General features: G+C 49.3%; 1 protein-coding gene across 2 annotated transcripts in view; it reads left to right on the top strand.

The window, feature by feature from the left end:
* LOC135821162 (pneumococcal serine-rich repeat protein-like) overlaps window positions 1-15,268 on the top strand; it is a 118,761-nt gene that overhangs the window by 39,486 nt on the left and 64,007 nt on the right. For both annotated transcript variants that reach the window (XM_065334231.1, XM_065334232.1), the window contains exons 6-9: window positions 8,509-8,748; window positions 9,421-11,796; window positions 13,963-14,142; window positions 15,038-15,151. In XM_065334231.1, coding sequence (XP_065190303.1) covers window positions 8,509-8,748; window positions 9,421-11,796; window positions 13,963-14,142; window positions 15,038-15,151 — 2,910 coding nt within the window. The remainder of the gene's footprint in view (window positions 1-8,508; window positions 8,749-9,420; window positions 11,797-13,962; window positions 14,143-15,037; window positions 15,152-15,268) is intronic.

Genomic DNA, 15,268 nt, shown 5'->3' with positions numbered 1-15,268 from the left:
GCTTATTCCCACATCAACACTGCACGTATGGATTTAATTGATTGCTCATTGTTCATCACGAAGTACGTCTATTCTTGTATGGTTATCCGTAACCAGAGCACCTCTCAGACTCTCCACTCCAGCGCTGTACAGTACATGTGTCTGCGATGCCGCACGTATTGCAGCTTTAGTTTAGGCAATCACACAGCATGGCGAATCTCTTTCAATCCAAATTCATTACCGGCAGTCACTCTTAAACTCTGCACGTATGTTATTGTACTCATGATCTTGGGCATAGCTGGCGTGAATGAGCCCGCATGTTGTTTTAGAAGGACACGTGCTTTCGCATGGATGCAGAAACAGTGGTAGAATCACATTTGTACAGTGGACGTGGCCACTCAGTACTGGCCACTAGTATAGGGTAGGCACGGGGGGGGGGGGGGGGGGTACTGCAAAGTACTTCGATGCACGAAGTTATAATAGTTTGGTGTGTTTGGCGGCGTGGAGATTGCAGTACTCACTGGATCCAGAATTGCCTCATTCCGCGACCATGGCCGGAACTCAGCGATGCATTCACGATAGTGTGGGAATGGTCCGAATGGCCACAGCTTAGGAATGTGGTGCTGAAATAGTATACCGTGCTCTTTCAGCTGATCTATACTACAACACCTGCCATGGGCATGCCTGTGTTCACAATCAGGCACAGGATCTAGGTTGTTGCACCGAATCAGGTTTCCGGAGATGTGTGGCCTGCCTAAAGACCACAAGGTCACAGTACCCCTTCCACCAGTTGTGTCAGCTGTTGATAGCCGGGTGACCACTGTCCAGTATTTCTATTCTCCTTGAGCGCATCATACTCAACCAGTGCCTTAGATATGTCCCAGCACATCTGAAAAACACGATGGAAGCACTAGAGGATGTCCGGCAACTGTAGAATGAATGATGTTCACAAGTCTAGGGCTGCAAGGTGCCCGATGTGTACTTGGTTCGCGTGGTCAAATTTCATTGAGCAGCACTTGGACATGCATGTCCGGCCGTTGCTCATACGTGGAACACACTCTTCCTGCGAGGCTGCCGAACTTAATTCCCATCTAAGTTCATAAGTCTGTAGTCATAATGGTACACAAGAGAGATTGGAAGCTGGGTCGCAACTCGGAGTTTCACGTATTACTACGATCAGGCAATTGATTATTCATAATGGTTGTTACAAATGAAGCACAGCTAAAACACGAATGGAGAGCGGTATGTTAGGTCTGCTGCTGATTGGGAACATGCGACGATACGACCACCAGCACTTTGCAACAGCACTGTTGGAGGAAAAGGCTTTAATTAATGAAGGTGTATGCTAATTCCAAGCCTAATTGTGGAAGGTCACGCCATGTCTACAACAATGTCTTGACATGATTCTAACCTAGCGTGGAGCCATGCATCAACGGACGTTTGCCCGCAACATGTTCAGCTGGGATATGGAGTAAGTGGCCTGAGGCGCATCGCTTGAAGAATGACCAAGAGTGCAGTGCATAATACTTCGCAGGCATGATGATGGCCGCTGCCTCTGGCCTGTACAAGTACTTTGAAGTATGCCACACTGGCACTACATGTACACTAATTGTAGATGCAGAACCGCCCGCAACAGCACATGTCGAACAATGACTGACAAACCCAAAAACAAAACAAAAAACACACTCTTACGTGACCCAAGTGTCCTGAGTGATGTTTGACGAAGCACTCGAGACGTTTCTGCCCTGTGTACATGTACTGACCGTACAGTCATGTTGTTGGTAACCTGATACAGTACCACGTATGACGTATGTACATGTATCACCATTGGCGATGTTGCTGTTGCTGTGGAATTCCAAGTCGCAACACAAACAGGCGATGGCGCCTCCTACAATGACATGTGAGCGACATAACAACGTTTTGTGATTTTCCTCCTCTCCTACACATTACTGTCCCCTCACTGTCCCCTCCTATTACGATTAAAACAGTCATGGGGAGGGGCCGAGAAACAAGTCACAAGTGAAAGAAATGATTGTAACTAGCAATATCTTACCGATAGAGCCCCAGACAAACCTGTTGAAAACACGGAAGGGAACGCTGGGTGGGGGGATGAGGTGCTGGAGCCATCCAGTTCCTAAATTCCTTGTACAATACAGTCATGTAAACCGCTGATTGGATGAGGTGACTGAATGCCTCAGTGCGGAGAAAGTATGAATCTTGACAGCTTCACGGGCATCTTATTCCGTATTCGCACGCGCGTTGTGTATTTTTCCCATGAACCGATCAATTCGTTCGAGTGATAATTATGCAGATCAGCTGCCAGATTGGCTCCCGCGGCCAAGCACCCTGGCTAGGGCGTGGTGATGACGGCTTTTCAGACCGATTGAATGGTTGGCAGAATGTCGTTGGGGTCGTTTGCACAGGCCGATGCAAACCAAGGGCCCGTTTTCACGGTGACAGCAAGTGACCAAGTTGAGTGACGCGTTGTAGCAACAGTACACTTGACATGCTTGGGATATGATCGTGCACTCATTGTTATTACTATTAGTAATATTACGACTACAGAGCGGCAGAAGTAAACGTCCTCTAGCCTACATGTAGGAAAGAGTGGTGTGTCATGTTCGGCCCGATAACAATCCCAATCATCCCGATCATCACACAGCATCGAGATCATATCACATGGGCTAGGGTGAGAGTGCCAATAGTGAAATTTCAGTATAACGTTTCGCTCACGGCCGTAAAACCAGCTCAATAGGCAATGTACGCGGACTCGAAAGAAGGAAACTGGACGTTTCGGTTGTGACCCTCCGTTTCATGGTCTTACAGATCATGGGACAGCCACGGGCAATGTACAATCATGTACAATATAATTATGTACATGTAAACTAGGAGAGAGTTGTGGTTGCTCGCGATAGTGCTCAACACCATGTACAGGTACCAAGGTGCAGAGCCTAGTACACACTTGGGCATGGGAGGAATCAAACGCGTTTCTACTGTAACTCTGAGTTTCACGGTTTTACCCGATCATCACACAGCAAACCGTAAAACTCAGAGTTACGGCACAAGACGTTACCGGTATAGATATTATGGTTCATCATCAAGAAAATGATTTTGCAGTACCACCATCGATGCATCGTGTCCTCCTACCCTACACAACATTTTGATGAACAAACAGTGACTGTGTACAGTCAACTCCGCAAATAACGACAATAGACCGATCCCCTTATTATTGTCTGGGTTCGAGCAAGGGGGCAACTCCGGCCGCAGTCGCGTGGGATCCTGCTGCACACACGCGACCAACCTCACCGCGACTGTGCGTGACTTCTCGCATGCGAAGTGCAGAGCACACGAGATCTACATGCAGTGCAAGCCTCTCTACAAAAAAATGCCACAAGGACTTTTGATTTGAGCTGTTTTGTTTTTGTTTAGACGTCTTCCTTTTTACGACTTCAGGATGCCTTCTCAGAACATTGCTGCGTTCCTCACTGTCAGAACAGGAGGACGAAGCAAACAAGCCATTTCACTCCTTTCCCCGTGTGGAGCCACAGCGGCCTGGAGAAAGCGGATCCAGGCTATTCCCCGTGAGGAAGGACGTAGTTTTAGGGTCACTCTGAATATTTGAGTTGCAGCGATCATTTCGATCCCGAAATCGAAATCGTTTTGCCCAGCTCTACAAGGACAGGATGAGTCCAGGAAACCAAACAGCTGTCCTACAGTACCAGGTTTGCTTTTCGCAAGAGAGTGGAGTCTGGACGCCTTGCTCCCCATGATCGCAAAACAGTATTTGCTGAGCCTAGTGCATTTCGGTCATGGAAGTGCAGCGTCTGGATCAGCCATCACGAGCTCCCCATGCTCGCAAACCAGTATTTTGCTGAGAGGCAACGGCACTTTGAGTTGGAAAGGAACCTGGCTTAGTGCAGTTTGGTCCTGTAATGGAAGTGCAGCATCTGCATCAGGAGTTGGCAGCAAGTAGAGCTCGTGTACAGAGTCTCGTGGAGCAGTTGGACGATGTGAGGACTAGGGTGAAGAAAGCTGAAAAACAGCTTACGTACAATAACATAAAGAAAGACTCTGAGCCGCTCCAGTTTCTGACTGGTTTGCCTTCAGGTGTTTGGACCGCTCTGTGGGACTTCTTTGAGCCTAGCCGAGAAAATGTACTGCGCCGCGCCAGATCTGCGAAGACGGAAGCTGAGGGACGGCGGATACAGTTGGAGGTGGCCGTAAATCGCCAATGAGCATGTAATGGAGGATCAGCTGCTATTGGCATTGATGTGTGTAAGCCTGGGCCGAATGGAACAGAAGCTGGCATGCGTGGCACAAGTTAACCATCCGTTTCACGGTATATAGCTAGCTGAGCTGGAAAGATGTCTTGTTTCTCCGTTTGGGCATGATCCCCATCTGGGTGAGCTGGCGAGATGTTCAGTCATCAATGCCATGTACCGCAAGACATTCTGCAATAGGGATGAAACAGTTCTATTTTGCCATGCACTTAGGGTTCTCGCACCGGCACGGCACAGCACAACAAGACCCAACAGATCCTTGCGCTCTTATTTTCTCCCACTGTAAACTTTGCTGATCACAACACCCGGTAGCCAGTCGCAGATGCAACCAAATCAACCAGGTTCTTTTTTTCCAATATTTACATCGAATGCAGTGATGATTTCGATACTGTTCACTAGCACAACGCATTACCAGACTGGCATATAATCATGATAATAATTATTATCCATTTCTCAATCTCTGTCATTGCTTTCTTAGATCTCCAATCATCAATATCGGACCATAAACCGTCTACTAGTATCATCTTATATTATTTCATCATTAGTATCCTGCTACTATCCTCCTCTAACGATGAGCTTGAAGAAACGAAACAGCTGTCTAGAGGCGTAAATAATATCTGTCAACGGAAGTGTCCTTGCTGTGCTGGTGTGTTTATGCTTCGTGCATTAGTTCGGCCAAGAGCGCATGGTGGTGGCGGGTTGAGGATGTAGTACAGCGGAGTATGACCGAAAGCTCTGTCACGATGTATATTATTAGGAAGGTATAGAAACGGAAAAAAAACCTGTATCTTCATCTTGGGCGTAAACAGCCCGTCTCACATTAAATATACTAGAAAATAGTTCACTCTGAACATGCAGTCTTCCTAAGAGAGAGAGGGGGGGGGGGGGGGGTATATTCATAGGTTCGAAAGAACCGCACACACTTTGCTGCAGACAGCGGCAAGCTTTGGCCCTCGTGCTTTGAAGAGGGAGCAATCCACTGCGCTACGCTTGCGATTAACAGCAAGCTTCAACTTTTCAAAGGTACGACTCATCACTGGCTCTGGGGTAATGTTCCTGGAACAAATGCCCCATTGCCGACTGAGGGCCAGGGAGCACGCAATCTGCCTTCCTGGGCGAGAAGTGTTCCAGCACAAGAAGCAGCACGAATACATGCTGACAAAGACCACCATCACCACCAGCCGGCACACAGCACACTGTTCTTTAAACACCATCCACTCCGTCCATGTGTTTGCACTGTCCTCCTCTAGCTCTTCACGCTCAACAAATACCACGCACTGCTCATCTTTTTTTTTTGCTTCCTCTGGGTTGGCTAGCCCTTCGACTTGACAAAACAGCGATCACCACTGCACTGCTATCGTCACCTCATAGCAGTCGCTTCCACCAGTGGCTTTTCCTGTCTTTGCAAGGTGTCCAAGGATGGCTGCTGTTGTCACTACAGGCAAATCAGAAGTACTTTAGTGGCTGATGTCCAACCAGAAAATCGATTTTTCCACTTCAGGGCTGCTGATCGCGATCGCGACTTGGTGACTTGGCAGCACCACGGTTACCTTCATAGAAGATGGCTCTGGAGAGGAAAAGGCAGACCAGAAAAAGGTTACTATTGTCTTCAGCACCGATCTCAACGCCTAGGCACAAAATAAATCTCAAAACTTTCACGATTCACGATTCGAATAATTTCAACAACAAAAAAACTCACCTCTGGAGTAACTCCTGTTTGTGGCCCGAGATCGTTCCGTCCCGCGCCTTGAAAAAATCCTACAGCTGCATCACAGTCCATGTCTCTCTCGGAGACTCTGCTCCTACCAGCAGGAGGTTCAGCACCGCTCGAAGCCATCACAAACTACTTGAACTAAGCAGAAGACATTCCAAAACAAACCTGAAACACACTGTCAAAGATGCTGTCACGTTCAAAAACTAGCTCGATCGCGAGTGAGGTTGCCCCCGTGCTCGAACCCAGTATAATAAGGGGATCGGTCTATTCGTGAATAACGACAGAATTATTTCCACGCCCAGAGCAAAATAAATAGTATGACGTCATCTTTGGGTTTGAGGAATGTTTGGGTTCTTCAAAACGCGCCAGGCCAGGGGCCAGGGGCCCAGGGCAGGAAAGGTTTTTTTTTCAGGCGTTAGCGCTGGCCTTGCATGTAGTACAGACTAGTAGTCTACAGTCATCTTGTAGATCTCCAGCTAGCTGTACTTCATTAGATCTACATGACATGACTGTGTACTCGTCTGGTAGCCGCTAGCTTTTGCACTTCGGTTTTGAAGACATGATCGTTACTCTTCTACTACTACTACTAGCACAAAAAATCTTTACCACCAAAGAAGAATATAATTACCGTTATGAAGAAGTAGGTACTTAGTTGAACTCTGGCTACTGTAAATCCCAAGGGACAGCGTCGCTTCAACTCAGACAGGTGTGCGTGTGAAACGTCAAGTGGGATGTAGAACTTGAGTCCTAGCGTCCGAAACTACCAGAAGTAGCAGGTCTGGACATTCGGCAGGATTTCTGCAAACATTACTGAGGTCTACAGAATTTGGAACTTTTAGAATTTCAGTTTGCCAGTGTAGCATCTTGCTGGATCCGGCTGCTTTCAGTATACTACATGTGTGTAAGTGTTCTATCTGTGGGCGCTATCGCTACTGTTCAGTACTTTGAAGTAGAATATTAGTGGGAGACAATCAACTATGGACACGTGCAAAACACAATCATTTTGTCCTTGTCATAATTATCGTCTATGTGTCAAATAATTATGAATATTTAAAGATCATGCTTGTATCCTCGCTGTTCCACTCCAAGTGTATAAATCCTATTGTAGTTTCATCATTCTCTTTAGTCACGAATTCCATTGATAATAGTGACAAGAAAATGTTCTGGAATACATGATTCGTCCCCATGGTTGTGATATGAGTGCGCATTTAGTTATATTCATTGCATTATTAAGATTATTGTCTCCACGTCGCCTTTTTACATATTTAAAGATCAAATAATCTTTTTTTCATTTTTTTCACCATCAAAATTAATGATCTTTTAATATTTAAAAAGGATCTCCCAGAGGCGATGGGCTGTCAAGGGGATGTCCTAATGAAATAAACAGGAAAATATTAGTAAAACATAATAGATCATGGATCGCCTGGGAAGTGTCTATACAGGATATAATGTAGAGATCATGCGGTTACGTCATCAGTTGAGATGCATTGGCAAAGTCAAGGGGGCCCTCTCGTGGCACAGCGATGCACTAGCGACTCGCGCCGTATACATAGCGTACCGTTAGCGGTTCTGCTGAATCGCCCACCATGACATCATTCTCATTACCTCAAGGCCCAGTAAAAGGCCGAGGCTCCCCAAGGGGCTACTTTGTGAAACAATTACGTCACAGGTAAAGTAGTATTTTTGACCCTTTTGGTACTCTAATTTCAGAAATTTTAGGTGCTCGATATTTTCGGTATGAGGGCACAAGGCCAGGTTAGGTGAACAGAAATTTTAGGTGCAGAGAAGCAGTTCCCTATTGGATTGTGTGTGTTAGTATTTGTTCGGTGTATTGAAATTTTAGGTATGAAACAGACGCACCGAAAGTACCGAAAATAAAAGTACACCGAAAATTTGTGAAATTACAATATTGAGGAAAATCAGTGAAAATCAGTGATGTCTTATACTAACGAGCCTATACTGCAATACGGCTAATTCTAGCACCCGTAATTCTTTAGCAAAAGGTGTGTCTCCCTTTAAGTTCTGCCGTGTCAATCGAAATCTTGCATGCCCGGACACTATTTGTCATCTTCTTCTCTTTTTAAACTCTGGAACTTGGATCGCTAAAATATTTCCTAGCGAATTTGGTCTAGATTCAGAAAACGCTAAAATTCGTCACCCCGCAGAAATTAGCCGTTCTGCCGTAAAATCAATGACATTAATGATGTATGGCTCTTGCCTGGTTTTGTACTGTGCCGATGGTGGTCGTAGAAGTCAAGTTATTATTAAGTTTCTTGCAGCAGGTCGTGACGTCACTGCTCACGCTCGTGTACCTTCCAAATGCAGCAAACGTGCGCCGAGGTCACGTCGATAGTATTCCCCGGCAATGAAGATAAAAATAATATTGAGCAAGACTTACTGACTCTTGTGTGTGTGTGTGTGTGTGTGTGTGTGTGTGTGTGTGTGTGTGTGTGTGTGTTTGTGTGTGCGTGCGTATGGGTGTATGTGTATGCGTGTGTGCGCGTGTTCTGTCTTTCTTGCTCTGTTCAACTTCAGATATTGATTTAGATTTCGACTCGGGGAGCGGCTCGGCCATTGTCTCGGGCAGTGGCAGTGGCAGTGCGAGTGGCAGTGCGAGTGGATCCGCAAGCGCTGATGACTCTGGTAGTGTGGACCTGAGTGGCTTTGCCTCGGCATCCGGTTCCGCATCGGCATCGGCATCTGCGAGTGCTTCGGGCGACGACTCTGGGTCTGCTTCAGCATCGGCCAGTGCCTCTGGTGATGACAATACCGGAAGTGAGTTTTTCAACCTTTGACCATATCCCCCCCCCCCCTCTCCCTCTCTCTCTCTTTCTCTTTCTCCCTCTCTATCTCTCTCTCTCTCACTCTCTCTCTCTCTCACTCCCTCACTCCCTCCCTCACTCCCTCCCTTCTTCCCTCACTCTCTCTCTCTCTTTCTCTTCTCCATAACCAGGTGTACGATTGTTCTTGTATGGAAGATTTGCACCTGCTTGTCTTCATTTGTGTGCTCAATGCTTGCTCCCTCCAGTTTGATCTGTCACTGTTTGATCTCGCACAGATTGCTCTCTCCGGTTTGATCTCTCCAGTTTGTTCTCTCCGGTTTGATCTCTCCATTTTGATTTCTCCGGTTTGATCTCTCCATTTTGATCTCTCCGGTTTGATCTCTCCGTTTTGATCTCTCCGTTTTGATCTCTCCGGTTTGATCTCTCCATTGTGTTCTCTCCGGTTTGATCTCTCCGGCTTGATCTCTCCGGTTTGATCTCTCCGGTTTGATCTCTCCGGCTTGATATCTCCGGCTTGATCTCTCCGGCTTGATCTCTCCGGTTTGATCTCTCCGGCTTAATCTCTCCGGCTTGATCTCTCCGGCTTGATCTCTCCAGTCACCTGTGTACCCCCCCCCCCCCTAGTTTAAATGTTTCTGTTTCTTTCATGTGATTCTGTTAATAGGTGCAAGCGCTAGCGGCAGTGCCAGTGGCAGCGCTAGTGGCAGTGGCAGTGGCAGCGCTAGTGGCAGTGGTAGCGCTAGTGGCAGTGGTAGCGCTAGTGGTAGCGCTAGTGGCAGTGGCAGCGCTAGTGGCAGCGCTAGTGGCAGTGGCAGCGCCAGTGGCAGCGCTAGTGGTAGCGCTAGTGGCAGTGGCAGCGCTAGTGGCAGTGGCAGCGCTAGTGGCAGCGCCAGTGGCAGTGCCAGTGGCAGTGCTAGTGGCAGCGCTAGTGGCAGCGCCAGTGGCAGTGCGAGTGCGAGTGGCAGTGGTAGCGCTAGTGCCATTGACAGCGGCAGTGCTAGTGGCAGTGCGAGTGCCATTGACAGCGGCAGTGCGAGTGCCATTGACAGCGGCAGTGCGAGTGCCATTGACAGCGGCAGCGCTAGCGGCAGTGGCAGCGGCAGCGCTAGTGGTAGCGCTAGTGGCAGTGGCAGTGGCAGCGCTAGTGGCAGTGGTAGCGCTAGTGGCAGTGGCAGCGCTAGTGGTAGCGCTAGTGGCAGTGGCAGCGCTAGTGGCAGTGGCAGCGCTAGTGGCAGCGCCAGTGGCAGTGCCAGTGGCAGTGCTAGTGGCAGCGCTAGTGGCAGCGCCAGTGGCAGTGCGAGTGCGAGTGGCAGTGGTAGCGCTAGTGCCATTGACAGCGGCAGTGCTAGTGGCAGTGCGAGTGCCATTGACAGCGGCAGTGCGAGTGCCATTGACAGCGGCAGTGCGAGTGCCATTGACAGCGGCAGCGCTAGCGGCAGTGGCAGCGGCAGCGCTAGTGGTAGCGCTAGTGGCAGTGGCAGTGGCAGCGCTAGTGGCAGTGGTAGCGCTAGTGGCAGTGGAAGCGCTAGTGGTAGCGCTAGTGGCAGTGGTAGCGCTAGTGGCAGTGGCAGCGCTAGTGGCAGTGGTAGCGCTAGTGGCAGTGGCAGCGCTAGTGGCAGTGGCAGCGCCAGTGGCAGCGCTAGTGGTAGCGCTAGTGGCAGTGGCAGCGCTAGTGGCAGTGCTAGTGGCAGCGCCAGTGGCAGCGCTAGTGGCAGTGGCAGCGCTAGTGGCAGCGCCAGTGGCAGTGCGAGTGGCAGTGGTAGCGCTAGTGCCATTGACAGCGGCAGTGCTAGTGGCAGTGCGAGTGCCATTGACAGCGGCAGTGCGAGTGCCATTGACAGCGGCAGTGCTAGTGGCATTGACAGCGGCAGTGCGAGTGGCAGTGCGAGTGGCAGTGCGAGTGGCAGTGGCAGCGGATTTGTCGACTGTCCAGAGTTCTTCTTCCGACCGCCAGGTGTCGCAGACTGCCAGCCGTGCAACTGCTTTGAGCTGGGCAGCGTGAGCTGTGACGGCCTGACGGGTGTGTGCATGTGCCTCGACGGAGTCGTGGGCCCGTCCTGCGATGCGTGCGCACCCAACACGTTCCAGGACCCGGACGTTACGCAATGTTCACCGTGCACTTGCAACGTAAGCGGCACCGCACTCTGTAATCAAACCAACGGCGTGTGCCAGTGTCTGGAGAATGTCGTCGGGGAGCTGTGCGACCAATGTGCGCCGAATTTCTTCCAGCAGACGCCAGGGGACCTCTCGACGTGTAGTCCGTGCGCATGCAACCCCAGTGGAACTCAGTTCTGTAATCAAGCTGATGGTGTGTGTCAGTGTCTTGATAATGTCGTTGGCGACCTATGCGACCAATGTGCGCTGAACTTCTTCCAGCAGACACCAGGGGATCTCTCGACGTGCGGTCCCTGCACTTGCAACCTGACTGGAACTCAGTTCTGCAACCAGACGAATGGGTTTTGCACGTGCTTTGAAAACGCCGTTGGCCAGTCGTGCGACCAATGTGCGCCGAATTTCTTCCAGCAGACACCAGGGGACCTCTCGACGTGTAGTCCGTGCGCATGCAACCCCAGTGGAACTCAGTTCTGTAATCAAGCTGATGGTGTGTGTCAGTGTCTTGATAATGTCGTTGGCGACCTATGCGACCAGTGTGCGCTGAACTTCTTCCAGCAGACACCAGGGGATCTCTCGACGTGCGGTCCCTGCACATGCAACCCGACTGGAACTCAGTTCTGCAACCAGACGAACGGGTTTTGCACGTGCTTTGAAAACGCCGTTGGCCAGTCGTGCGACCAATGTGCGCCGAATTTCTTCACGCAGACGCCGAACGACTTCTCCACGTGCACTGCGTGCCAGTGTAACCCCGTCGGCGCGCCGGGAGCGTGTGACGGGATCACCGGCCTGTGCACGTGTCGCGCCGGTGTTACCGGCGCACTGTGCGACGTCTGCATTCCCAACTTCTTCGCGCTGGAAGACGACCTGGCGCGCTGCGTCCAGTGTCCGTGCGATCCGCTCGGAACGCTGTCCTGCAACGCCGACGGTGAGTCCCGCTATTGTCTACTGTCAAAATGAGAAAGGACGCGTGTGTTACGCGTCATGGGTAACTATCCACTACGGTAACAAGATAATACGCGGTTAGCGGTCTCTACTCGTAACCCATGTGTCTTTTCTCATTTTACATTTCACTATTGGCACATTACCCGTGTGTTATAGACCATAGTGTCTTGTATTAAAGCCTATCTCATAATAGAAGCCTGTTTTGAATAGAAGCCTGATTTTCAAGATACACCGCGGGCACATAAGCCTGGTTTTAGTGTTGACACATATAGACATACCTGGTTTGAATAGAAGCCTGATGTGAGTAGAAGCCTAGCCCTGACAGCGGCTTCTACAGGAATACGCCCGGCTTTAATAATATGCGACATCACGGTATTGTCCTCAGGGTTCATGTTCTCCAGTATAGCCTTTTCCAGCAGGGCAGTGTTATTGAAGTAAAAAGAAAGTGACTCAAAGTTAGAAACAGTGTTGAGCCAGCAATGAATGTACTTCGAAGTAGAACGGAAAGGTGCATATGGACACGAGTTAAAAGGGACTATCCACCACAGAAGCTGCTTTTCGTATTTGCAGTTACATTGAGCCATGGTGTTTTTGTCTGATGTTTGTGAATCCTTCCCGGAAGCAAATGCTGGTTTTTATGCATTCGTGTAATTACTCAGCGTTATTTGCAATAATAATAATAATAATAATAAATCCACCACAGTAGCTAGATACTATTAGCGTAAAGTACCGCCAGAGCGCCCCGTCTCGCGAGAGCGCCCCACCTTGATTTTACAGCCAGAGAAAGGAAAATCGTATGCCCGAGTGCAACGAAGTTTGTATGATGTGAGAATAGTGTACTATAAAGGTCACACTTGGCAGGTTTTGTGTGGAGCTTGTGTCCGCTCGAAGGTACGGACTGACTGCAAAACGTGCAGTATGTGTACAAGGTTCATGTCGTATGACCTACAGACAGCAGACCACCTCCACAATACGATCACGAAAGGATGAGATGGTGGGGCGCTCTGGCGGTACTTTACGGTATACGTAAAGTAAGCGTGTATGCGTTTTTCGGTGGTCCCTCTACCTCAGGTCTGCTCTGGGACCATACTTCCATTCCATATCAATCATTAGGTCTGCTCTGGGACAATACTTCCATTCCTTATCAATCTTAATAAAGCAATAAATAGATCTAACTCTGCCGTCATCACCATGCTTCTACGAAGTCAAATGTTATCCAAAATCGATTATTCATTCAACATTGCTTTCCTAAATCGGTGTCGAGACTATGGCCTTTAAACGGCAGAGCTAGTTCCATTTATTGCTTTATTAAAATGGTTGTCTCCGCGGCGTTTATCCATATCAATTATTTTTAATTTTATGATGAATATGCTTGCGTATATATCCTAGATAGGCACACCCGTTGTTGCCTGGGCCGGAGGCACATGTATAGTCGTATGCGGGCACTGAAATCCGACCCGCGAGTCCAAAGCAGCGCCGCATCTTCGCGTCCTCTCTCTCTCATTGTGCACTGTCCAAAGACCCATCGCAGCGGCCGCATGAGCTTTCGGCACGTGGGTCGGACTTCTGTGGCCCCGACTGTACAAGGTGACCGACGTGGAAATTTGGAAATACGACCCTTCATAATGATAGTCATCCTCCCCCCCCCCCCCCCCCCCCCCCCGTGTGTGTGTGTGTGTGTGTGCGTGCCTGTGTCAGCAATCCAATCTCTTGATCAGTTCTCATTTTTTTCGATCTTTGCTATAACGCATCCCCTTGGCTAGGTACGCCTATTTCTCTTCAATAGCTGCCATCACCCCTAGTGTCTCTCTGCTCTATCGTGCTGCTGTGTTGTAGAAGAAGGATCCACGAGAGGGATTCGAGCCCAGCACCCCTGTCTTTCGGGGACAGTGCCCTACCGATTAGGCTACCAGGGATCACACACACACACACGCGCGCGCACCTCCTTCTTGCTACACACACGTGGGGCGTTTTAATCTGACTTACCTGTGTGTAAGGATTAAAATACACAGAACCAGCTTAATCAATAAGACTTATAGAACCGCCTTAAGTGGCATTTTACGATGGTTCTATAACCAGCGTAAGAAAGGGTAGCTTCAGCTGGTTCTCTTTATTGCAATCCTTAACCCGTGTGTTTCTATGGTTACAGGCACTTGCAACTGCCGTCCCAACGTTGCCACGGGAGGTAGCTGTGACGTGTGCATGCCAGGATTCTTCGGCAGCGTGGACGACTGCCAGCCGTGTGACTGCTTCACGGCGGGAACACTGGGTGGCAGCAACCTGTGCGAGGCCACGCAGGGACAATGCCCGTGTGATCAGTTCAGCACATGTAAGCCAATGTGAAATTGCTGTGTTTGGTGTGTCCGTATACGCATCCCGCTCTCCGTATGCGTTTGCTGTTATCTGTTGTACTCACTTCCCATACGCATGTCAATGCGAGCCGAAATCGCAAGTCGACCGACACTGTACATATGACATGTACATGCATGCGATTTTCGTCGTCCAGCATAGCAAGCTGTGTTCGTTTCGGAGGGAGGGGAGGGGTCCGGTTACGAAATGAACGATGTTTGTTTCAGGGACGACAAAAAACGTTTGCGACGACCCCCTTACAGTATCAAATTGTCTTTCATCCGATCCCGACTTCAAAAATCGATGCACTTCCCCTTTAATAAAAACCCCGCAGTGTTTTCCTTTTACTTCTCTCCCCTCTTCGTACGAGTAGTGCCTTCAGCTAAAAAGAGCCCTGATGGTGATTGTTTGGACTGGTCAAATGGACATCGCCAACAGACAGCTACAGTCCATTCATCGGAAACAGTCCCGCTGGCTTTTGAAAGTCCGGTTTGGGCCGAATGGAGGATCAAAAACCCACTTTAAATCCACAAAAATCTGGGTTTGGAATCTGTTTCTCTATACATTTTGCCATGGCGTACCTGTGCTAATTTGTAAAACCTGGCTGAATTTCTATTTCCCTGTTCTTGGACTTTTCTGGCCTCAAATGTGGCAAGGAGTAATTGCACGGGTTACACAATGCAGAATGTGCTGTTGTTTTCACGATATCTACACCTATGCGCGGTAGACACCGAACAGTTGGGGTGCCAGTTTCCAATGAATGGACTTGTAGTTGATTGAGGTTATCAACACACTCCTACCTTGTTTGTCCGGGTGGTCCGGGACCCTCGGGCACTTCCCGTAACCATGTGCGTCTCCTCTCTTGTGTACTCCAGCTCGTACTTGTGAGGGTTGTCAGCCGGGCTTCTACGACCCGGTGAGCACCGCCAGTTTCCTCGATCTCTGCACCGTGGCCGGCTGTCAAGTACTCGCCGGTCAACGCTGTCAGCGTAAGTACAGAACAGTACAGGACTGTTGGACGCCGAAAAACGAACGGCCTAGAATTTCGCCAACCACAGCATACCAATGTGTTCCTGGTGCCTCAACTTTGCATTGACTGTGATACA

The sequence above is a fragment of the Sycon ciliatum genome, chromosome 7 (assembly GCF_964019385.1).
Source record: "Sycon ciliatum chromosome 7, ocSycCili1.1, whole genome shotgun sequence".
Lineage (NCBI taxonomy): Eukaryota > Metazoa > Porifera > Calcarea > Leucosolenida > Sycettidae > Sycon > Sycon ciliatum.
The sequence above is the reverse complement of the archived record's forward strand: the minus strand, read 5'-3'. Positions and strand labels throughout refer to the sequence as shown.